The sequence below is a fragment of the Polyodon spathula genome, chromosome 8, assembly GCF_017654505.1.
Source record: "Polyodon spathula isolate WHYD16114869_AA chromosome 8, ASM1765450v1, whole genome shotgun sequence".
NCBI lineage: Eukaryota > Metazoa > Chordata > Actinopteri > Acipenseriformes > Polyodontidae > Polyodon > Polyodon spathula.
Window position 1 is genome coordinate 28,915,207 of NC_054541.1, and position 25,170 is coordinate 28,940,376.

Sequence of the window (25,170 nt, forward strand, 5' to 3'; positions counted from 1 at the left end):
TGACCCAGATTTGTCAAAAGTAGTGTGAAATCACGTACCCACCAGGTAGGTTCTGACCTGCGTACAGCATGCCAATGTGAAAGGAGCTCACCATTAGAGCAACCAGAGGCCTTCATGGGCAGGCTGTTTGCAATGTCTTTACATTATATAACAGCAGGCTGATTAATAGGTTGTCAATTCCACAATCACTGTCCCCAGCTGTGAGGATGGCACTTGAAGAACCCTGACTGCCACGTGTGACTAGCTAAGATTTGCTTTTTAACATCTGAAACAGAGATATGAAAAACAACTGGCACTCTGTAAGAAAGACAACATGTCTAAATATAAAGTTGAACTGTGGATTGCAAAAAAAAAATTAGCCAGAATGGAGGCTGTGAGCTAATTATTATATTGGGGGTAGCTGACTTATTTCTAAATAGCAATGATATGAAATGTGTTACATACACATTTCACTTTTGTGTACTGTCTAGAGGCACAATTTCATATGGTACCGAGATAAGCTTGAGGCTGGTTTAACAGTGCAGATGGAAAAATGACAGTAGTAGCTTTATCTGGTATTACTATCTGTCAATCATTTGTACCATATTATTCAACAACAATTTATTATCGCATATTCCAGAAATGCCAGCTAACTCTTAGGTTGGTAACTGCAAAAAATAATTGCTTTATCAACCACTACAAAATTTTGCTTAATTTTTTGCTTAAGTTTAATTTTCTTTGTAAGTTCTCTGAATGACTGTCTTGTATTGAGTATAATACTACACACTGTGGTATTGGATGGAGATTCTGTGTTGTAATGAATTTACCATATTCAATACAAATCACTAACTTCTGAAGAGACCTCAGAATTTCCTACTCACTAAACACTAATACACCAGGCTTTAAACCTGCATGTCAAAGGAAGGCACATTGTGGAAGCTGTAAATCGCTATATTCTGGATTTATTTGGGGGTAAATTAGAACTAGGGCTTGCTTGTTGACTTCTACTGTATATTGTTATGTTATTAAGCTAAAACAGACATACAAAGCTTGTCACAAAATAAACTAAACAATCAGTCATTTTAATAATAGCTTTTTAGACCTTATAAGGCTACTTGCTACAATGGCATCTTATTTACCCATTTCCCCTTCCATTCATTAGTGTTACTTACAATTCACTCTTTCTTTAATTGTTTTTGAGTGTGTGTGACAAGCTGGCTATAGTGGTGACGTCAGGCCAGGAAGTGACTGGAGACCACAACAGACTGGGGTAACTGAAAGCGCTGCAGCGCTTTTATTATTAATAAAAAGGTTGACTAAAACAATACACTCAAAATAAAGGGCACAATGGCCAAACAAACACAGACAGACAAACAGACAAATGTGGTTGAAAGCCAGCACGTAGAGCAATTACTTGTTGTTTTAATTTCTTCTCTATTTTCTCCACTCAAGGACCCACACAACCCCAGGTGAGTGAAACGTGCACCTATATATATATACAGTTGTGCCGGGATTCAATTACTAATTAATTATTCACTTGAATCCCAGCACATTAACTAATTTGTGCAATCCCTGTGCTCACATAATATTACATACTTTATCTGCATGTGGAGTGATTGTGCAATCCCTGTGCCCAAGTACAACTTATATTTTAACAACACTTGTGCTAAATAACCCACATTATATCCCGTGCACCAATATATTTATACACCAACATTAACACACCACACGCAACATATAAACATAAAATACACACAGGGGCGGGCACACTGCCACAGCATGTTTTAAGTTTCTCCAAGCCTGCTGTTGGAAAACAGCTCTGTACTGGTGGGGTTTAAAAACATGTCCTGCTGCACAGAACAGAAGGCAGGGGGACCCTAACACATTAAATCACACAATACATTTATGTTGTAACTGCAACATATCATAAAAGAAAGAACAGTGGGTTTGGCATGAACAGATGGAGGTATATTTTGCCGTTTCTTTACCCTGTTTCTAAGCCAAATCGCTGTAAAATCCGTAATTTTTGTAGCTAATCTGTCTGGAACGTAACTCAGTATTGCTGAGTGAATGCAAGAATGTCAAATATTGTTCACAACAAAGATATAGCTGCTGAGACACTCACTTGTGGCAATGAATATATAGATGGAGGGCCAATACTAAGTGTTACTTGGCACGCCCTTTTTGTTGTTTTGATATGAAAATGAAACTGCAACCCCAAGCAATCTCAGCCACGCCTTGTGTGGAAAGTTTCAAGAGCTACTTAAAAATCATGACAAAAATCAAGCATTAATGTAAGTACTTGTAAGTGTAGTTAATAAAGACAAGAATTGATATGCTTCAAGCTTTTTATTGTAAATACAAGAATGCTAGTTAGTAGAAGAAGAAGATGAAGAAGAATGTGAAAACGCACCATACTCTGGGACCTGCCCTGTCCCCCTCTTGAGCAACAGACGCACTCTCCTGCCTCCTGATTTGATGAGCTCGATTGCTCTGGCATGGGTCATATCTCTTGTGCTCTCACCATTGATTTCTATGATTTGATCCCCAACCTGTCAGGGAAAAGAATATCATGTTAAAAGTGCCTCAGTACACTGGGAAACAAAAAAGAAAAAATATATCCTAGGTTATATAAGAACATATGAAAAGTTTGAGAACGAGAAAAGGCCATTCAGCCCATCAAGGCTTGTCCCTTGTTAGCACACCATTCTCCCTTACTGGGGGAAACTAATTGAAAAGCACAGAATCTAGACTTTTTTTGCAATGTTTCCATTGTTTTAGATCCTACTACTTCACCTGGTAGGCTATTACTTACTTACTTTTACTTGGCTTCTATTTATGCCCCCTTGTTCTCTCTACGCTAAACTTCAAGTAATGTCTTGGGTTAACTTTATTTATACCATTTATGATTTTAAAGACTTCGATCAAGTCTCCCTGCTCCCTTCTTTTTTCTTGGCTGAAGAGATTTCATTATTTTAACCTGTCTTCACAGCTTATGTCATTAAGTCCTGGGATCAGCCTTGTTGCCCTTCTCTCTACCTTCTCAAGTACAAGGATGTCTTTTTTGTAGTGAGGTGAACAAAACTGCCCACAATATTCTAGGTGGGGTCTAACCAGCGCATTGTATAACACTATGTAACACAATTTTTGTTCCTGGGTAGTAAGTGTTATTTCCTAATTGCTTATGCCTCAAAAGTATAGAAAATGGCTATTATTCCCCACAAACTTTGCTTTTGTGACCAGGACAGTGATATTTTGAAATGTACCTATTTCCAATGAGAAAACGGTCTTTTCGTTCACATAAAGTCAGAAAAAAACAACATATGAATCCAAATTAACATGTATTTATACTAAAGTAATACAAAAATGACTACAAAAGATTTAGAAGTGAGTAGTTTTTCGGGATTAAGATTATACTGTAAATCACTTTCACGAATCAGCCCCCAAATGTAGTCTCCCATCATGTTCTCGTTATACTGTCCTTGGTAGTGGCGTTCAAAATCCAGTATATCCTGGTGGAAGCACTCGCCTTGCTCTTCCGAGTACGCTCCCATGTTCTCCTTGAATTTATCAAGATGAGCATCAAGGATATGGACTTTGAGGGACATCCTACAGCCCATTGTGCCGTAGTTCTTCACCAGAGTCTCAACCAGCTCCATGTAATTTTCGGCCTTGTGATTGCCCTGGAAGCCCCGAACCACTGCGACAAAGCTGTTCCAAGCCGCTTTCTCCTTACTAGTGAGCTTCTTGGAGAATTCATTGCACTCCAGGATCTTCTTTATTTGTGGTCCGACGAAGACACCGGCTTTGACCATTGCCTCAGACAGCTTAGGGAAGAAGTCTTGAAGGTACTTGAAGGCTGCCGACTCCTTATCTAGAGCTCTGACAAATTGTTTCATAAGGCCCAATTTGATGTGCAGTGGTGGCATCAGCACCTTCCAGGGGTCCACCAGTGGCTCCCACTTGACATTGTTCCTCCCCACAGAGAACTCGGTCCGCTGTGGCCAGTCCCGCCTGTGGTAGTGCGCCTTGGTGTCCCTGCTGTCCCAAAGGCAAAGATAGCAGGGAAACTTGGTAAAACCACCTTGGAGACCCATCAGGAATGCCACCATTGCAGCCTCTTGATGCCATCTCAGAAAAATGCAGATATGTATCCACTTAGGCAGCTGGAACTAAACTGAACTGGTGGGCTTAAGGCCCCTGTATTTATACTACTATTTATATTACTGGAAAGTTCTAGAAGTTACTCCAAGTTTACTCAGCACTGAATCTATCTGGAATGTTCTGGAAAATAGGTAAATTTCAAAATATCACTGTCCTGGTCACAAAAGCAAAGTTTGTGGGGAATAATAGCCATTTTCTATACTTTTGAGGCATAAGCAATTAGGAAATAACACTTGCTACCCAGGAACAAAAAAAAAAAAAAAAATTGTTACACGGTGTAATCTTAGCGTAACCTCTCTAGACTTGTATTCCATGCTTTTTGCAATGTAGCCTAACATTGTATTTGCCTTTTCAATTGCCTCATCACAGTGGCGAGATACTTTTAATGACGACTCCACTAAAACCCTGAGTTCCTTTTCAAAGTTTCGGCCTGTATTTTCATCCTGTTTATTTTATACTTATAACATGGATTATTACAGCCAGTAGGCAATACTTTACATTTCTTGCCACACGTTTGCCCAGTTACAGGGGAGGACAAACTTCTTTTGCAGATTTAAAGAGTTCAATACTCCCCCAAGTTTGGTATCATCTGCAAATTTAACACTCTTGCAATGTGTATCTTGGTTGAAGTCATTTATATAAATAAAGAACAGTAGGGGTCCAAGTTCAGAACATTGCGGTACCCCATTAAGTACACCACCCCCCCCAATCTGATTTTACACCTCTCACAATTCCTCCCTGCTTTCTGTTCTTTAACCAGTTCTGTATCCAACTGCATCTCCTCCTCTGTATTTTTGCTGATTTTAATTTACGTATACGTCTTTCATGTTGGACATTTGAAAATCAAGATAAATATGCAATATCATACGCGTTGCCATCATCTAAATTAGCTGTAACATCCTCAAAAAAGTAAGCTAGTTAAGCATGACCTCTCTCTTTTGAACCCCTGCTGGTTAACCTCTATCATTGTGTTGCTGTATAAACAGTCTTCAAGCTTACCTCTTAATATTGCTTCCATTAATGTGCATGTCATTTAAGTTAAACTAATAGGTATATAATTACCTGTGTCTGTCTTATCCCCCTTTATAAATAATAGCATAACATTTGCAAGCTTCTAGTCTTCAGGGACCGTACCTGTTTCCACAGAACTATTCAAGATAATAGCCAGTAGTTTACATATTTCTACCCTTTTTTCCTTAAGTACCGTTAGGTAAATCCCATCTGGGCTCCTCAGTGATTTGTTATTCTTCAGCTCTTGTAGCTTATTTAATATCTCTACTTCACTGATGCTGAAATCTTTTGAGACCTGTGTGCGTGCGCCACTGGCGGCATATTATTTGTATCCTCTCTGGTGAAAACATTAAAAAAATTTAAAAAAATGTGTTTAATGCATCAGATATTTTGCAGTCCTCATGAACCTCGTTATTATATTCATCCCTTAATAAAGACATATTTCTTCTTACTATCTAGTCCTGGGATACTACAGACACCTGAAACAATGACTTTTTGTGACAGAATTGGAAAGATCATGGATAAATTACATGCTATGATAAGTCATGCTACTACAGATATGTGAAATGCTTTCTGAAGTTAGTCAAAGGTTTGCACTTGTATTATTAACAGACTTCACATACAAGTACAAAGAGATAACAAAATATTTCCAGTTAATCTTACCTAATATTTATTGCCATCACTTCATAGATCTCACACATTATTGCAAACTTGTTTTTTTTTTAATGGAATTTCTTTCATAAATTAACAGATTTACTTCTAAATCCTTCCAGATATCACAATGGTGCACTTTCCCCACACTACTTCAAGAGGTCCTTTGAACAACATATGGACACTTATAAAGTAACTAGAAAAGCAGCGATTGGTTACTGAAGATCTACCTTACTAGGTCATCATCATGGCAGTAACTTTACGGTAATACTTGCAAAGGCTTTCTCTTGTAAAAAAATAAAATAATAAAATAAAATACAACTGGCTGGAGAGACACTAGCAAATTTTAAAGCAATTTTTTTCTTGCTAACCCAATTTGACAATACAAATTTACCATGTTTCACTAATTGACAACTGGAGTTACTAGAACTGCTTATTTCTACATGCCTGCGTGTCTTCAGCCAATGGCCTTGCATTTTCTAATTACCTGATTTTACTCTCAATTTTGCTAAATAGAAGTGGGCACATGAGGAAACTTTGCAATTCAATATAAGGCATTCTATGCTGACGTCTTTTAAAAATTATTCCAATAACCATAGCAAGCTGCTGAAACATGTTTACTGCAAACAGCCGCTATGTTAAAATTGTTTAAGATAATGTGGCACATTTAGCAACAGCAATTGAGTTGTCAAGTTTTTGTTAACTAGAATTGATAATAGTTATTCATGTATCTCGGGCCTACAGTTTTAACACATACTGTATCACCACACTACGCTAGCTGACTTATTAAGTCTTCTTTAAAAATAGTCCTGAAAAATCAAATAAATAAATTAAAAAATTATTATACTATATATATATATATATATATATATATATATATATATATATATATATATATATATATATATATATATTACACTGCTCTTTTTGACCTCTTTTTGATATGCTTAGAGCAAATGATAACGTCTACCAATGGGGGTAATTTCCATTGATTTGTCACCAGCTTTCCATGTGGTTAATCACCTAATTAGTCATGCTTGTTGGTGAAATAAATAACTGACAAACTGTGTGATGAAGCAATCTATAAAAGGTGCATTTTCCGAGTCTTTCCTTTCCAGGATGCTAATTGACCAATGCTGCAATTAAAGGATATGCATCTGGGGGAGGAAAAAAACAAAAAAACACTCATTCTAATTTGTACTGCACTTTAATTGACTTTAATGTCTACTATAATGAATGTGTTTATTTTCCCAGAGAAACAAACCTAAGAGATGTGGCAACATCTGAGCAAGGATGGCATGGTAAATGATTTATGTTAACTACCCATAAATGACTACAAATAATGTGGAAGTATAAAAAGGATATTTCTGTACAGATGTGACACACACACACACACAAACATATATATATAGTGACAGATTGGGGGAGGAGGAGGGGCCAAAAGACTACATCCCTAAGAATGAGGTGAGAGTCACTTGGCTCCAATCTGTAATGGTTATCACCTGCCTGTGATTAGCAGGCAGGTATATAGGAGATCAGAAGAGTTTGCTCGAGGCAGTCTCCAGTCTGAGAGAAGAGAGAGGCTGTCAGCAAAGAGTGACCTGTGTGGGTTAAAAAGTAAAAGGTAGTGTGGAAAACCTTTTATGTGTTTAAAACAGTGTTGTGTGTGCGTTTAAAAATAAATAAATAAATAAATAAATAAATAAAGTGTTTTGGACTGGTAAATGGCTTAGCTGTCCAGTGTTCCAGTTAAGGACTGAAAAAAACACAAAAGTTTAATAAGTACTCTGAGTGGGAGTTAGGTGTTTGTTTTGTTTTTGTTTATTGTTGAAAATAATAAAAGTTATGTGTCTGGATCTGCTGTGTAAAAGGACGAAAATGACCCCGAGATGTAAAGCTGTTACAATATATGCACACGCGCAAACCTCCACACACGTGCACACGCGCACACACACACACGCACACGCACATGCACTGTTTTTATTTTTTAAAAAAAATTGAAAATAACAAATTTAAATAACTTAAATTTCTGCAAACTTATGTAATTAGTTGATACAGCAATTATTTATTGCAGTCACCAGGATTAAAAAATCATAATGCTAATGTGATAGTCTTGTGTGCTAGGTCCAATAGCAACATTGCAAATTCATAAACCATGAATCATCATGAAGGGGAAAGATTCTGAAAGTCCAGGATGTAAGCTGCTACACCAGACAAGTCATTAAACTAATCAAGAACATCGGTTCAGGGAAGTGTTTGAAAGTGTACCACAGCGCTTGATTAAATTAGATGGACTAATATGCAAGGTCCTGTATACTTTTTCTGCTTGACGTGACATTCTCAGGTCTAGAAAAAGGGGACTGTTCAGTTCCAGTGATTAAAGTGCGTTCATACCGCTTCATAAGCATACATTAGTATGCGCTATAAAAAAAAAAAAAAAAAAAAAAAAAAAAAAAGTATAGCATTCTTTTTTTTAAAATAATAATATAAAATATACTGTCTATAGCTTTTCATGTGGATTATCTGAGTTTGTGTATTGAGATAAATGCGAAAATGGCCATTTCAATGAAGGAAAGCTTCTTTCATATCTAGCCTATTAAGGTACCAAAACGTTATACGCTCTTAAGAACATAAGAGCGTTAAGAAATGAGGGAAGGCCAACACTTTTCACTATATATCTGAGCATTTTGTTGGCCTTTTTTATAGCTTCCCCACATTGTCTAGATGAAAACATTTCTGAGTCAACATAAACTCCTAGACTTTTTTCATAGATTCCTTCTTCAATTTCAGTATCTCCCATATAGTATTTATAATGCATATTTTCATTGTCTGTGTGCAGTACCTTATACTTTTCTATATTAAATGTCATTTGCCATGTGTCTGCCCAGTTCTGAATGTTGTCTAGATTATTTTGAATGACCTTTGCTGCTGCAAAAGTGTTTACCATCTCTCCTATTTTTGTGTTGTCTGCAAATTTAAAAGTTTGTTTACTATACCAGAAGTCATTAATGTAGATTAGGAAGATCAGAGGACCTAATACCGATCCCTGTGGTACTCCACTAGTTACCTTGCTCCATTTTGAGGTTTCTCTTCAATCATTACTTTCTGTTTTCTACATGTTAACCAATCCCTACTGTGTTTTACTTTGAGAATTAATCTTTTATGTGGGACTTTGTCAAAAGCTTTCTGGAAATCTAAATAAACCATGTCATTCGCTTTGCAATTATTCACTTTTGATGTTGCATCCTCAAAAAATAAAATCAAACATTATACTGAGCGAAATCTAATTAAAACAGTGTTTCGTACCCAATAAGAAAAATAGCTCTCAGCTTTTAAAGCATCCCCACCATGAATCTTGGCTATCCAGTTTTGACTGGTGAAACTGATCTGGTGGATCTGTACACAAACCTGCTTAAGGCAGTAGTTCTAATACAGTTTGAAATATGCTGTGGGTTATCAAACACCATCTCATCTAGGCTTATGAATCTACCATACTCAGGGTTGGATTCAAACACTAAACAGAAGATGGGATACTCAGGTTTCTGACTAACTGCACAGGGTGATGGAGTATGAATGCAGTTATACTGCAGTGTGCAGCAGTGCCCAAATTTAACACTACAGTAACACAGTTACTTTGCAAAACCCTCATTAAAAAAAAAAAAAGTAATTCATAAGGAACACTCACTGATGTTTGTCTCATTTTTAAGACCATGTGGTTACGTTCGTCATCCTAATTACAAAAATCGTTCCATTGTTAATGAAATACATACTCCAAATATTTCACTACTATAGGCTCAGGTTGACGGGACCAAAGGCCTAGCAGGTCTGTCTTGGTTAGTGAATCTGTTCATGTATGTAATTGTTGAGAAGGTATACTTTATATTCTGGCCTCCTTTTCATTACATTTTTTAGATGATTAAAAATAAATCATTACTATCATTTTCCACTGAACATGTTTAGCTTGCATGTACTGTACTACTACAATAGAGTTAAAAAGTATATAAAGCCCTGAATTCTGCCACTTTATTTGAGTTATCACATTGAAAATTATTGATTTATTTATTTATTTCCCCTTGTGTACCTATGGGAATAGTCCTTAATTGACATTATTCCTGACAGATTCATTTTGAATAAAATATACAACTCTTTCTCCAGTAATTTAGAATAAAGGATCTATTAGGTCTTATGGTGGGTTCAGAACTTTCGGGGGGGCTGGGGGGTTCTATTTTGGCTTTGGAAGTATTTAAAGTAAAAGGGTTTTTAAACATTAAATCAGCCAGTTTCACCTGAAGCTTTAAAAACTGTAGTGCAAAAAAAAATACGGTTTTTGCATCAGGCAAGAATCAAACCAACAGATTTGTGTCCAAGATTAAGCATGAAATGAAATAGTAGCCTCTGGACCAGGTACCAAATTGATTTATTTATTTTTTATTTTTTACTCAAGATAGCACCTTTTTTGGTAACTTACTAAAGTTATTTTAAAACCTCGGTGGTCAACCTGTTTTAAAACTACATGTTGTTTAAAGATAATTCTAGTTCTTCAGATTTCCAATCTCTGCTGTGCTGCAGATGCCTTCACATAAAACTTCACATTCAATTTCAATGTAGTATAACATTTCTGATACAATGCTGTTAAGTTGCTTCATTTTCATTACATACTGTACTGATGTTTTCAGTTATATTGTTTAAATGGCTCTACTTCTCCTTTCTACACTGTGATTGGTTTCATCTTACGTCTGTCCCCACAGCTTGCAATCAAGAGCTCTCCAGTGTCCAGGTTTGTTATGGCTGAGTACACTGTGTGGGATGTCAGGGTGTTCTATGTGTTATGATGCTTATTGAAGTTAAGTGAAAGCGCCTTACCCTCATTCTCCCATTCCTTATTGCAGGTCCGTCTTCTGCCAGTCTCAGTACATATAAATCCATCTTATACTCTCGACCGCCGCGGATACTGAATCCAAACCCTTTCATGCCTTTATCTAGCTCCACAGTGAAATAAGAGAAATCCTGTTAAAAAAAAAAAAACAAATAAAGTTAATACTAAGCAATGCAGAAACCTGAAAGTGGATATTAAATGTGGATAAGTGTAACCCTCCTTCTGGTAAAGAATGATAATGTTGTGCCTCTTTATTGGCCAGTCTATATTGGTATCAGTTTATTGTGTACATTTGATACTGTGTACATTTGGCCCTCTCTCTTTTGCCTTTTACTGGTATTGGTGATACCTTGTGTCTAAGTTATTAATTTTTTTATTTAACAGCTGGATTTATTTTGACCCTGATTTGCACTGGTCTTGGACTACGTAACTAAGGTAACATTAGCCAGTCCAGGATCAGTGCTAATCAACTTCTGTGAAACCAGCCAATAAGCATTCAATTACTATTCATACACTGGTTTTTTTTTTTTTTTATGTACTGTACAGTAAGTCAAATGTTAACAATTTACAACACTACTGGGAATAGGATAAGAACCAGTCCAGTACCTGGACGCTCAACATACATTTACAACTGTACAGTATAGCCTACACCAGAAGTGCCCAGCAAGGATATGATGAGAATGTGTCATTTGCTTTAAGATCTAATCTATCCTATATGTCCTAGAGAGATACGAGTGAATGAGGTGGATTACAACATGCTGGGCAGAAAAAAAAACAGAACTTGAGGTGGCTTACAATATTTATGGTATTACATGCTGCTAAAGCAAATGCTCCAATCCTGCCATTTCCACTTTGGTGTGCTGTTTTAAAAGGTCTTCTATTGGGAATAGTGATACATGATGAAAAGAAACTAAGTAATATTAATGAAACAAAGTATGGGATTGTTTTTAATTTATTGTAAAGGTTTACCTCAGTTCTGCATTAGAAGTACTGCCTCAGTGTTGTACCTGTGGTTGCCGGTAGTCCGATGGTGGATACTGCCTCGTGTCAGGGGAATGCAGCCTGTAATCTAAGACTGGGGGCTGCCTGTAGTCCAGCGTAGGCGGCTGTCTGTAATCCACTCCTGGAGGCTGTCGGTAGTCTACAGGAGGCTGTCTATAGTCTGTGAAGGGTGGTTGCCTGATATCCGGTTTCACATCTTGCCTTGCTTTTACCTCTGATCTGTAGCTTAAAAAAAAAAGCATATAGTTAGCAATTGAACAATTTGTTTGGTAATGCATGTAGTCAATAGAATGCAGTAGCTGTTCTTGATATATCTGTAAAAACACTACATAAACCAAATAGATATGTTTTAAACTGGTTTAACTGAAGCACTGGCCTAAATAAATTGTATATTTTGCACCATCAATACAATGCCACCCCCAGAGACAAATCTCATTATGGCATGTGATAGTCCAAACGGTGCTACATTTTAATACAGCTACCTTTTAATACCGTTAATGATGACTGAAAACATGGAATTTGTAAATATTTATTCTGGAATTACTGAAAAAATGAGAAACAGTTTTAGGCAACTGTTGTAATATAATGTGATCGATAGACCCAAGTTCACTGTGGTGAAAATATTTAATTGTGCTATTTTCCCTCAGAATGGATGCTGTTTAATAAAAAACAAAGTGTAGCTATATTACCCAAACAACATATTCTATAACCAAAATTAATTACTAACAAATAAAAGATTTGTTTTTTTTTGCTTCAGATTTGTTCCTTTACTCCTTCATAATATTTCATAATTAAACACTGAAACATAACAATTATAGTTTTGACTGATTGTGAATGTTGGTATGATTTAAAGCTTAAAAGCACATTTTTACATTGATAACCTGCAATTAGCTGTTTTTATTGCTATCCAAGGCCTGGGAGAAGTACGTACTTTACATTACATATCTAAACAATTACTCAGAGGGGCAGATTTGAATAGAGCCCATTAAGGTTATATAAAACCCCACAACTGTATAGCAGAAGTATATACAAATGTTATCTAAAGTCTGTGTTTAACTGTTTGCAACTCCAAACATATCATACTTATGGAGGAGAATATTTGTAGCAGAAGCTCTGAGCAGAAATGAATACAGCATCAGACATTAAAAAAAAAAAAAAAACAGGCCTAAAGGACTTAATTCAGCTTAGCACTTACCACCAACAATGTAGTGTAAAAAAAATATTGCCCTGGAATTAAAATAAAACAGTAAGACAGCAATACATGAATTAAAAAATCCCGGATTTGAAAGAAGTAGAAAAAAAGACATAAAACGTGCAGATGGCACTAAGCTGCCAGTGTGATTCCATGGCAAGCTGCAGCCTGGAGCACCTTTCCTTTTGTTTTGGTTTGTGCCGAGCGTCCTTACCTGCTGTCATGTCCATGTAGCTGTGGTGGAGGTGGGGGCAGCTGTGGGATGGGGCTGTGCTGAGTGGCTGGGCTCTGCTGGGCTGCAGGACTCTGCTGTTGAGCCTTTGGACTCTGCTTCTCGGAGCTGGCTGCGGACGCTGGGCTGTTCAGCTCTGGAGGTAGAAAATCCCACAAAAGCATTACAACGGACACATGAAGGAAAAGCGACGATGCTTTGATTCGTGATTCACTTGGAAACAAAGTTTCACACAAGGACATTTTTATGCGAACTTGACTTCACCTCGCAGTGAATTCAAGTTTGTTTGTGGTATAATAAATGCAAATAGTAAAATGTTCACTAAATTCTCCTTTACTCCAAGTAGATTATATAGAGTAGTGATTTGTTTAATGACTTGGAGAAAATACACCATCATGGAGAAATATTTGTAAACAATGTATTGTGTTTTTTTTTTTCTTTCAGACATTATAATGGATGTAACTATATTTTTTTGTTTATTTCTTATCCATCATAGAACTACAGTAGCTACTTTATACTGTTTCTGTGTATGTTGCTAAGGGGACCTACTCTTTAGGTTTTGTTCCATCACATCAACAATGTACTTATTATGTTTCAATGTACTTATTCCTATGGTTCTTTGTTCTAAACATTTTGCCTAACCTCAAATTGAAAACACTTGTTTGAACATAAATACACATTTTACATTTTTTTAATAAAATCAAATCTAATAATATACCAAGCAAATATGTATACAGAAATGCCAAAAAGATGACTAGTGTCTCCTCTTTTCTGAATTTGTATTAAAAATAAAAACACACAACAGGCAGTTACATTTTGATAATAGAAAGTAGCAGCTTTTAAAATAAGCTGTAGGCAAGATTTGCCAGGAAAAAATAAAATAACGACAAGTACGATGACTCACCCTCCTGAGGGATGATACGCAGGGTTACACTCAGGCCAGCATCCTTTATCAATTTCACGATGTCTGCGTGGGGCATGTTAATGATGGACTGGCTGTTCACAGCAAGGATCCGGTCCCCCACTTTCAACTTCCCACAGCGGTCTGCTGGACTGCCTTCAATTATCCGGCCAATTTTGTGGGGCACAGCTTGAGTGTAAACAAACAGTTGAAAATACACTGTATGATGCTGGCTGTTACCTAACAGCTATTTAAGAATAATTAGCAAAAAAAAAAAAAAGAAACTCATAAATAACAATAGAAATACACTCTAGAAACTGTGTTTTTTATGTATATAATGAATAGGCAATAACCTATTTTCTTAAAAATGGTTTCTGAGCTCATTTGAAGTGACTTACGGTATTAAGGAAAAACTTTTTAAAGAAAAAGCTAATTTGTATGTGCATGTTTAACTTTTTCAAAGGTTTTTACTGGCTAATGTGCCACTGTCTCAGATTGTTTCCCTGCGATCTACTTAAGAAAATACCTAAAACAGTCAGCATAACCCTAATAAATGTATAAACACTCTGTTCCTGAAACTAACAACCAATTGCTACAGAGTTACATTTTGTGTATCCAATTATTTTACCTCCTATTTTTCTCCCCAATTTCGAATGTCCAATTATTCTTTCCCCTGATCGCAGCAATTCCCCACATAGCTCAGGGGTGTCCTCTGATCCCACAACCAAACCATGTTCCTCTTTTACACACAGGAACTTGAGTGTGGATGTCAGCAAGCTACCTGCTATGGAGGACAAAGGCCAGCTCTGCATTTATCTGCCTGAGCTCACTGGGCACCTGGCCAGCAGGGTTCTTTGTAGCGCGATGAGGAGAAACAGCCCCTGCCAGTTTTGCCTCCCTAACCCCTGGAAGTACCAAAGCCAATGTGACGCTCCCTTTGGAATCTACAGCGAAGTCTGGCAACTTCGCAGGACATCAACCTACACTCCCTGACTGTAATGGTATTAACTTTTCTGTTGAATTGTTCTGACTATGGATTTGTAGCATAAACTGTGGATTTGTTAATCAACAATATATCTGCCCCTCACTCCCTTTCTCTTTAAAGCCACACAACCACTTTTAGTTAAAAGATTTGTAGAATTCATCAATTAAAAGATCAAAGGGTGACGTCACAGAAATATTTTAACTTATAACAATATGATGTTTTGTTTGTAAAATGATTCAACAAATACTTTAATAGAACAAAGTAAAAATACCACACAGCAGGAAACCACCTTTATTTTTGTGTGGAAGTCAAAAGGTTAAACTGCTGATTAATAACGTGTCTACAAATTCAACTATTTTACATCAATATGAAAGTACAGGAATGTGGTTTTGTGAACTGCAATTTAAATCTTTTCTTCATTTGTTCAAAGTATATTTTTTGTTAAAACAGCTTGTAAGAAAAGTTCTTCAGAGCAGCTTTCCTCTTGATGGCCTTTAAATCGCCAGGCTGAGACAGAGGCAGATAATCAACAGGCCCATTTATCAACCACAAAAATGATCTTACACACAGCAGGCCCTGCTGGGGAGAGATCTTTCAGTTGTTGTTTGCCACAGATTGACTCGCCTTACTCTGGTGAGGTATCACCAATTAAGACATTCCAAATTAATAAGATTCAGCTTCAAGCAGAACTTCAATTACCCACCGGCAAGGGCTAGTGCACCTAGAAGTAATTGGAGTTTATCACACTTATCAGTCGTCTGCACTGAAATGAGGGCAGTTAATGGCATTCAGGTAGAGAACAAACAAGCACGCACAATCCTTCCCATCATTTTAATTCCTGGGCTTCTGCCAACTTCTCAGAAAGGCTTTCAGTATTTAATGGTACAAAAAACAGAGAATGTCCTACTTTCACTAAGGTTAAAAAGAACTGAAGGCTTTGTTAACTCGTAAAATTAATATTTTTTTAGGACTCACAACCATACCAACACTACTATTACTTATTATTCTATCATCATCCCAATGGCTTAAAGTCTGGACTGCTGCAGTTATGGGACTGTAGTGAATTTTGCTTCTGGTAAGTTTCCTTGGTTCTAAGATGCTTTTCCATAGGAGAAACCTTGTCCTCGAATTAAAAACACTGAGGGATATTTCATAAAAATGGATAATATTATATTGTATTTAAATTTTAACTCACTGATTGTAGATCCAGTCTCAGGTCTATTTAGCGAACTGATGATCACAAAGCCAAAGCCCTCATTCTCTTTGCGGTGGATGATGACATCGTTCGTTTGTAAACTCTGGGACACAAAGCCCTCTGGCGGGGAAGCTCCTGTTGTAGCTTGCTTTGTGTTGTTGGGATAGGTAGCAAAGTCACTTCTTGGGGAGCTGTGTTGTGTGGAGACAGACCCAGGGCTCTTGCCATTCTCGGGACATGGCTCACCTAGAAAATATTATAAGCTATTACCCTACAGGCAGCCACAGACAGGCACAACTTCCCACAAGTTGATCCAATACAGATACAATAACACACTGTTAAGGAAATTGACTACAACAGAACAATTACTTAAACCTGTTCTACCTCTTCCCATACACTAGGCGGTGCTGTATTGCATGATGGAATATACTGTGTCACAGGTACTATTATCTTGTGTATGTCACTTAACAAACATAAAACATGTATAAATAACCTAATATTACCCAGACTAATAACATGCACAGAAGATAAAAATCCCTCTGACCCAGAGCTGACACTTTGAAAGAGAACTTTTCAAAATCAATTCCAAACTAAATGCCACAGTTGGTAACAGAAGAGGATCTCATTTTCCTGCTGTCATGTTTTCAAAAGAAGAGAATTATTTGTATAAATAGAGCACATAAAGAAAGAAAGTTGCCTGTCTGGCTGCCAGTGACCAGAGGCTGGCTTTTAAATCAATGACGAGAGCAGAAAATACACTTGCATTAAAGCAGCTGGGGAAGATATAGGACACACAAAAATGATTCAGTCACTGCTCATTACACTAAAATATAGCTGCTTTTTATTGTATCATAAACAGTGAGCTCAAAATTACATGATCTGGGTTTAAAATAGGCTTTAAAAATCAGACATTCTGAATTTTTAATTAAAAATGCACCAGCATTTTTTATGGCAGTTTTGCATTAATTAATTTTTGCTTGGCTCTGTTCTGCAGTATATTACCATGCATGCCACCAGTCTTTTAATAGTCAGGACAGTCCCGATTTCCTCGCAAATGTCCCGCGTCCCGATGCATAGGAAGAAAGTCCCAATATTTATCCTTGATAATTCTTTACAGTTAGTCTAGTGTTTGCTCTCATGCTGCACTTTTCTTCTTTTTTTCCCCTCTCTCTTTAGCGGCTGCTGAACCTCATGCACTGCACTGCCTGGCAGGGACTGTGTTCACATGACCAGATTGGCATATGTCATATCCAGTCATATTACAGAAGCGTATTGTTTCCTCACTGCTGCTGCAATATGATTTGGTGTGTATGAGTTTGAGTAAAATGTGGGAGCCAATGGAACGTGAAGGACTGGAGTTAGCTACACACTTCATTTTAGCACAGTATTCATTTATCACGGGAAGCATAATGTTGAAGGCTGAGAGATATATTAAATGAAGCCGGGCGAGGCAAATTAAAATGGCAACTATCAAAGCAAAAAAACAAAGGAAGAGAGGACATGTTTAACAATGACTGGAGTACATTTTATTTTTTTTCCTGAGGGTTTGCATATATGTGTGTTTTTTATGCTTATAAAACACCTCATGCATGTTCATGTTAAAAATTTGTATATGCTCAAGCCAGAAAACAGTATTAAATATGGAAGCTTGACCAATCTAGACAAACATCAGGGTGTCTTGGTCATAGACATTCATCCAAATTGGGAATGTATATAATTTCAATTCAAAGTATAAAGCGATCTAAAGAAGCAGGATTCCGTTAGAACAAGATAGAGAGAAAGAACATAAACAGATGGGAACAAAAATGTACCGTTGAAGCATAATAAGATACATAGACACTACGGTGTATACATGGATTTGGTGTGGAATAGTATAATTGGTCTTTCAGCATTAGTTTCATTAGTCTGACTTCACCTGCACAATCAGTCAACCGTGCTAGTTCAGAGTGCTGACAATTACATTTTTGCAACAATAAAAACCGCTAGTGAAGTGTCTTTCAATCACTTACCCATACACTGCACTTTTCTTCTCACAATAAGGTTGACTTGCCCATTTCGTGCAGCTCCATGCATGAGGTCGATGACGTATCTGTGAGTCTTTCCAGCAGCTGGGATCCCATCAACAAACAACAGTTCATCCCCAGGTCGCAGTCGTCCGTCTCTGTCGGCAGAACTCTTCTCTATTATTGCTCCAATTACAATCTGAAACATAAACCAATGTTAGCCTGTCACTATATAAAACAATATCTGTACACTTTAATTGGAAGGTTAGCTGGATAGAGCAAGTCATTTGATGAATGCATGAATGATTTAATAGCAAGATGGACAGGTGGGTGAATCAGTGCATGAATGGAGAGACAGATACTGTAGATGGCAAAATAGATTTGTTCAGTGTCAAGGTAAATTAAAAATAAAGTAGTGGTCATTGGTATGTCTAAAGGTCTATAGTATGTTGCCAATTTGTATTTTTTTATTTTTTTTTTAATAAAAAATAATTGCTTAACATTTGGCCAAAATATTTTTGTCAGAATGGAATATCATTTAGTATTTCAAGAAGTCAAATAATTAATGTCATTGTGTATTTATCTATAATATTTTTTCTAGCCATCATCTTCCCATGACCACACAAAGCAAGGTAAACAAAGCAAGGTTTCTTCTGACTAGGTCGTTTACTCACAGGCTGTCCAGGCTCATCTCCACCCAGGATCCTGAAGCCAAACCCTGACTTTTGCCTTCGGAGATGGACATCCAATTCCTGGTAATCAGGACCTGATATGGGGAGAAAACACACACGTCATGAAAGACTGACCACCTACTGTACTGACAATGGTTTGGCTGGTCAATGTCAGTCACACAGTGAGCCATCTGAATAACAGCTTGAAACACTGCATACACAGTATCAAAATACTACACGTTGGCGGTCATGAGGGGCAGGCAGAGCTGTAATAGCGTGATATAGTTCTCTTCTTTTGCAGTTCAATGTAATGGAAAGCTGTTTAAAAACGGTTTTGGAGTTGTTTTAGTTTTTGAAACACAGCTACCCTTGGGCTGAATTATTTTGGAGAACGCAGTTTACATTTATTGAGCTCTGGTGGTGCCTGGTTTTTGAATTTCAGACTCATGAAATTACTTTAAATGAGAAGATGATTTCATTAGGAGCATAGTCTGTCAATCAAGGGAAGCTTGAAAGGTGGAGGGGTATTCATTTTAAAGGTTAAGTTCACCCTTGTGAAATTCTAGTCTGGCCTGTAACCTATGGTTCTATACTAACATATTAACTGGAAATAATTTTGACATTTTATTATACAGTTAGCTGGCACATAACAAGTATAATATACAGAACATATCTTAGTGGTTCACTTAATCTATCTGAATCTGCAAGAAATACTTTAGATTACGAGCTATTTTATATACAGAACATGTACAGCTGATATTTTTGTATTTCAGGTTGTCCCCTTAAATTAGAGGTGTTCTTGCATGCTGTTATTCTTGATGAATAAATTCTGACCTTTAAATTAAGACCTAAAATAGGAGATGGATGAACGAGCAGCACCAAAATGCCAGTCCGTTTGGGATTCCAGTCAGGAAAGTACAAATCCATAGCGTATCCCCAGAAGTGCAACTGTTTGTAATACATTACAACTGGCTTGGAGGCACAATTTAAAAGTATCATTTTAAACTGAATTAAGTAAAGAACACATGTTGTTTTTGCAATTTTTTTCCCTGTTAAATAAAACACACCTTATTCCAAACCGACTTTTTTTGTTTGCTTGTACTGGCGCTGTTAGATTTAAACACGCTAATAAATGGTTAATGTGCTAAAAGAAATAGATGCGTTCCTGTGAGCATGATGGTGAACCTTCCAAGCCAGTGTGTTAAATGTTGTTTTCTACTGGGGTTTACACAAGTCAAGCAAGATGAAGGTACAAACACAATGTTTTAGTGCAGTAATTTGGCATGCTGGATGAAGCAGTAAACATGTCAATTAAAAACCCTCTACATGAACTTCCCCTCTACATTGTAACTAAACAACAGCACTGTGCTTTATTACTGAGGGCTGGGAGGATCTGTTCGCCTCACTCAATCTTCCTGCTAAAAATAAACAGCTGATTGGGCTTTGCTAGCTTTTCCCCACTGAGAGACCAAGGAGGGAATAGGGGATGAAAGAGTGAGAGGAGGAGGGCAAGCAAATCACGTGACTATGGACCAAAGAGAAAGAATGAGAGATCAGCTTATTAGCTTTATATGTAGAACCATACTGAGATTTCCACTGTGATAAAACTCTAAAGAGTCTTTATAGAGTACTAAATCCCCTGCATTATCATTACTGAGAATGGAGCACTATCACAACAAATATGCAGGGATAGTCATGTGATTAAACTGCAAGACAGCAGTGCAAGTGATAAGAGGGTTTCAGCCTCAGCTAAGGCATCTGCCCCAGAATCAATACAAAGTGGACTGAAAATGCAGAATTATCACTAATGTCAATTTGGAAGGGTGGCATATTTTCAATGAATGGCATGTAAAAAAAACAAACAAAAAAAAACCTTTGTTGAGCTTTATCAGTTTTTACCAGTATCACGACAAAACCAGTACACACACATACTGTACAGTGCTAATAATGCTAATAATCTTGGGTTGCAAGCTCTTTCATGTTCTGAACCTCCTATTGATGTATGTGGTAGATACAATGGAACAGAAAGACTGACGAACAATTGGACAGATGATCAGATGGACATGATCAGTGCATAAAGGTTCACATTTTGAATGAGGACCTAAAAATAATGGCATTGATTTAACAGCATCCTTCTGGAGTACTCTGAACTATTTACATCCAGTAATCTATAACTGATCTATACAGTGATACAAAAAAAAGTCACGTGATGCAGGTGCCGCAGTTTATGGAACAGTTTGATAAACATTTTGATCTGCAAGGCGGAGTGAATGTGGGTCAACATAGTACAACAGATGGAAAACATAGTCTCTGGGGACCCTTACAGTAGATCTTGTATAATTAGCAGCATCTGTTTAAGCGTACTGAATTAGGAGTTTGAATAGAGATTGAATAAATCACTTTTCTATGTATTAGATCTTTTCTAAATGTTTTAAATGTATGGGATTGTATGGTATGGCAAGGGTAGTTGAGATCAGGTCCGTGTAGGGTTATATCTTTGCAGAATTACAGTAACTACTGTTTATTTCACCATCTGCAAATATGACCTATGAGGTAGTGTTAAAATAGTCTTGCCTATCCAGATTCTGGGAAAACCAAACTAGGTCAATTTTATGTTTTGTGCTAAAAGTTCTTTCACAACTGCATTACAAACTGGCATCTAGTGCAATTTCCCGTCTAAAAATACATTATTATTATTTTTGAGAATCTGCATGTTGTACTGTACATACTTGCATGACTGCACAGAATAAAACACAGCAACCAATTGCTCAAGCCTGTAGGGGAATATTTTCTCATGGCAAGGTAGTTCACAATGTATATACTTAATGTAAAACATCTTTACATATGGCATGACACCAATTCAAAAGTAAGAAAGAGTGTGGCAAATGTCAGCAATTTTAAATGCAGGATGTTTAAATACAGTAAAAGTGTAAACTGAAAATCTATATGCGTATCAAAAAAGTTTATGATCTTTGAAGTTCAAAGTTTCAGCAGCATTTACCTATTAATAAGTAAATTAATAAAAAAAAAATCCATACAAAAGATCAGAACCATAAGCAGTTGCTTTTATAAACTGCCTATTTTATAGCAAGGACATTGTGATGGAACTAATCACAGTTTGAACTGTGATTAGCTCCCTGAATACAGTATGTCTGTATGAAGTATGAGATCGATAAAAAGTACCACCTACTGACATGTCAACATCTTTTGAGGAACAATTACTGTATAGTTATGTTGTGAGACAAATATGTTTCTGTCTTATGCCACAAAAAAAAAAACATGTACATAGGATTTCTAACATTTGAACTCAATTATGCTACATTATTATTTGTGATATTTCCACAGTGATTTAAGAAAAAAATAAAAGCACTGGGATACTTGCCGGAAGAATCCATTCGAAACGCTGTCCTTGGTGGGCCTTGCTCTGAATTAGAAAAATGTGGAATTAATCACAAAACGTGTTATAGATGCTCCTGTACACACTATAAGGATAACAGAACAAACCCACATGTTTTGTTTTTGTATTCTTTGGGTGTATCAATAAAAGGATTATGGTATGCTAGAATCACTAGTGCAAGTACAGTTTTGCTTGAGTTATCAAAGTCTCGTAAGTGACTTAAAAGGTAGTTTGATGTGTCCAGGTAACAACTCCTAACAGCATTTATACTGTAGTACCTTGTCTGAGTATTCATTCTTATTAAAATTACTTTTCTACAATATAAATATACATGCACATACAAAATATATCAATGGTTCTAGAGGTGAGATAACAGCAAGTTTATTTGCCTTGACAATAATAATGAAAAAGAAGTAGATTTATCTCTTTCACATGAGGAATATTAAAGCATCCCTAATACATTTTTTTTTTCTAATATAGTATGTGGGCTGTGTTTTACAGTCACACTTCTGCCCACTAGAAAAGACCATGCAATCCAAGTTCTTCACTTAAAACTCCCTAGGATACTACTTAATCACCCATTCTTTACAGCGATGTCATTTTATCTATGGAAGGCACGTACTATATGTTGAAATGAGGATGCTAAAATTCAAACAAAAAAGTGATTATTTTTCTCTATTAGTAATCTTAACTTGGGAAAAAGGGGCAATGCATATTCTTTTAATAATAGCAACTGAAAAGCAAAAATTTCATTTCCTTCTGTTCTGCAAAAAAAAAAAAAAGTACTCTAACAATGCTGTATTGGTCTGCTATATCTCTTGCTTCTAAATATTTAGTAAGAATCCTCAACTGATATCAAACTTTATCTCATTAATTTAAACAAAGGAAGTGATACTAATTGAAACATCAAGAAGCAATATAACTCCAACTGCAGTCTACACCACCACCTTAAGCCAATGACAATATTGAATGCTACTACGAGGAACAGCTGAACTAGTTTTCCTCAAACACACCATCTTTTAAAGCCAAAAAAAACAAAGATCATTTTATAAACAGTGTCATTGATGTACTGAGTAATTATTGTAGTATTCCTTGGGAAGGAAGGGGTAAGGTGGCTGGTTTACAGGACGTATTTAGCCATGCACCAGTACAAGGTAATACCACAATCGTTACCATAGTGCAGTGCTACTATAAGTACACTTATTGAGTAATTACTACAGTAACTAATATGGGCACTGTCATCACAAGTGTTGTTTTATTGACTACTAGTTGAATATTATATATATATATATATATATATATATATATATATATATATATATATATATATATATATATATATATATATATATATATATATATATGCTATATATATCTGAATAAATCAACTTGGTTGAACCAAAAAATATAAATATATAACTGACGTATATAAATTTTATATATATGTAATACACAATATATATATATATATATATATATATATATATATATATATATATATATATATATATATATATATATATATATATATATATATATATATATATATATATATATATATATATATATATATATATATATATATATATTCCCAAATAGTTAATGAATAATCACAAACTAAAACCTAATTATTACCCTAAATGTATAATTATGTACCACATCTTGCAATTACCACATGGTGGTTGAGGAGGATTTCTAACGAGGAAAATGCTAAGCATGTTCAATTCAATAACTTCAAAACAGACCGTTAAACCAGTGCTTAAAGATATTTCACTGTTTTAAAATACTTATCCACTCAAGGAAAATATTAAAATATTTCAATTAATTGGTCAAATTCAATCTAATTGAAATAGAGCAGTTTCCAAAAGATAATTGAGTGGTTAACAAGGACAAGGCTTAACCTGCTTAGAATGCTATAATAGTGCTATAATATAATAATTAGGCTGCTATATGTTACAGTTACATATTTATGAAGCGTTTAAAGTATGTCAACTATTTTACTCATATTTAAATATTTTCAAATAATAATTGCTTTCCTAATAATTGCTCATTATTTAAGTCCAAAATTCTTTCCTTTCCATTTGACACTAATTTGCAGAGAGGAAAAAGAAAACCAGTACATCTTTAATTAAATGTGTATGTGTCACTTTACATTACAATAAACTTCCAGGCCCCTTTGCCCCGATAATTGTGTGTATAAACACTTTTTTATATCTAATGTTTTATATCTATGTTTACAACAGTGTGTTATTCTACACACCACAGCTAACTCAACCCAAGAAGTGGATTTTGAGATGAGTTGACAAAACTTCTCCTGACATCCCCATCGTCTTTGACAAAGGTCATTTTACATAACTGGGCCTAAATTTCTTTTTCCTTAGATATCTAAAGCAGAGCCACACATGAATCCTGGTTGAGGATACTGCACACTAATACCACGTTTCGATAGTCAAGCCAACTTGAGTACACGCCATAACTTTGTTTTAGCCAAATCGCGTTGCGCCTCAACTCAAGTTTTGGAAAATTCAGGCTAACCCGGGAGCACTTGAGTACACTCAAGTTGGCTTGACTATGGAAACGAGGTATAAGTCCCTGTTTGCACATGTAATTATTAGACTAGGGTGAGTAAAACATTCACACACTTGTTTTTGGAGTCCAAAAAGACAACTTACCCAATTTTAGACATAAACTTTATAATAACTTGATACCAAGAGGGCATATGTTTCAGCACATTTACCCAGTCTTTAAATAACTAACTAGCTTGAAACGGTAATGTAACAAAACTCAAAATCAAAAACTTGAGTGTGTTTAAGAAAGCCTGAATTATATCACTTAATCATTTGGAAAATAGACAATAAGGATCATTTTCATTGTAATGATTGTCAAATAATTGTTTTAGTTTCTTATTAGG

General features: G+C 36.0%; 1 protein-coding gene across 8 annotated transcripts in view; it reads right to left on the reverse strand.

Moving 5' to 3' along the window:
• The window catches only part of magi2a (membrane associated guanylate kinase, WW and PDZ domain containing 2a), a 318,611-nt gene that overhangs the window by 16,083 nt on the left and 277,358 nt on the right, over nt 1-25,170 (reverse strand). For 4 of the 8 annotated variants that reach the window (XM_041257504.1, XM_041257500.1, XM_041257505.1 and 1 more), the window contains 9 exons: nt 22,245-22,286; nt 18,866-18,957; nt 18,198-18,390; nt 16,189-16,434; nt 14,012-14,197; nt 13,090-13,243; nt 11,689-11,908; nt 10,669-10,812; nt 2,393-2,531 (listed from right to left, as the gene is read on the reverse strand). In XM_041257504.1, the coding sequence (XP_041113438.1) occupies nt 2,393-2,531; nt 10,669-10,812; nt 11,689-11,908; nt 13,090-13,243; nt 14,012-14,197; nt 16,189-16,434; nt 18,198-18,390; nt 18,866-18,957; nt 22,245-22,286 (1,416 nt within the window). The remainder of the gene's footprint in view (nt 1-2,392; nt 2,532-10,668; nt 10,813-11,688; nt 11,909-13,089; nt 13,244-14,011; nt 14,198-16,188; nt 16,435-18,197; nt 18,391-18,865; nt 18,958-22,244; nt 22,287-25,170) is intronic. The other 4 variants (XM_041257502.1, XM_041257503.1, XM_041257501.1 and 1 more) reach the window with 3 other exon arrangements.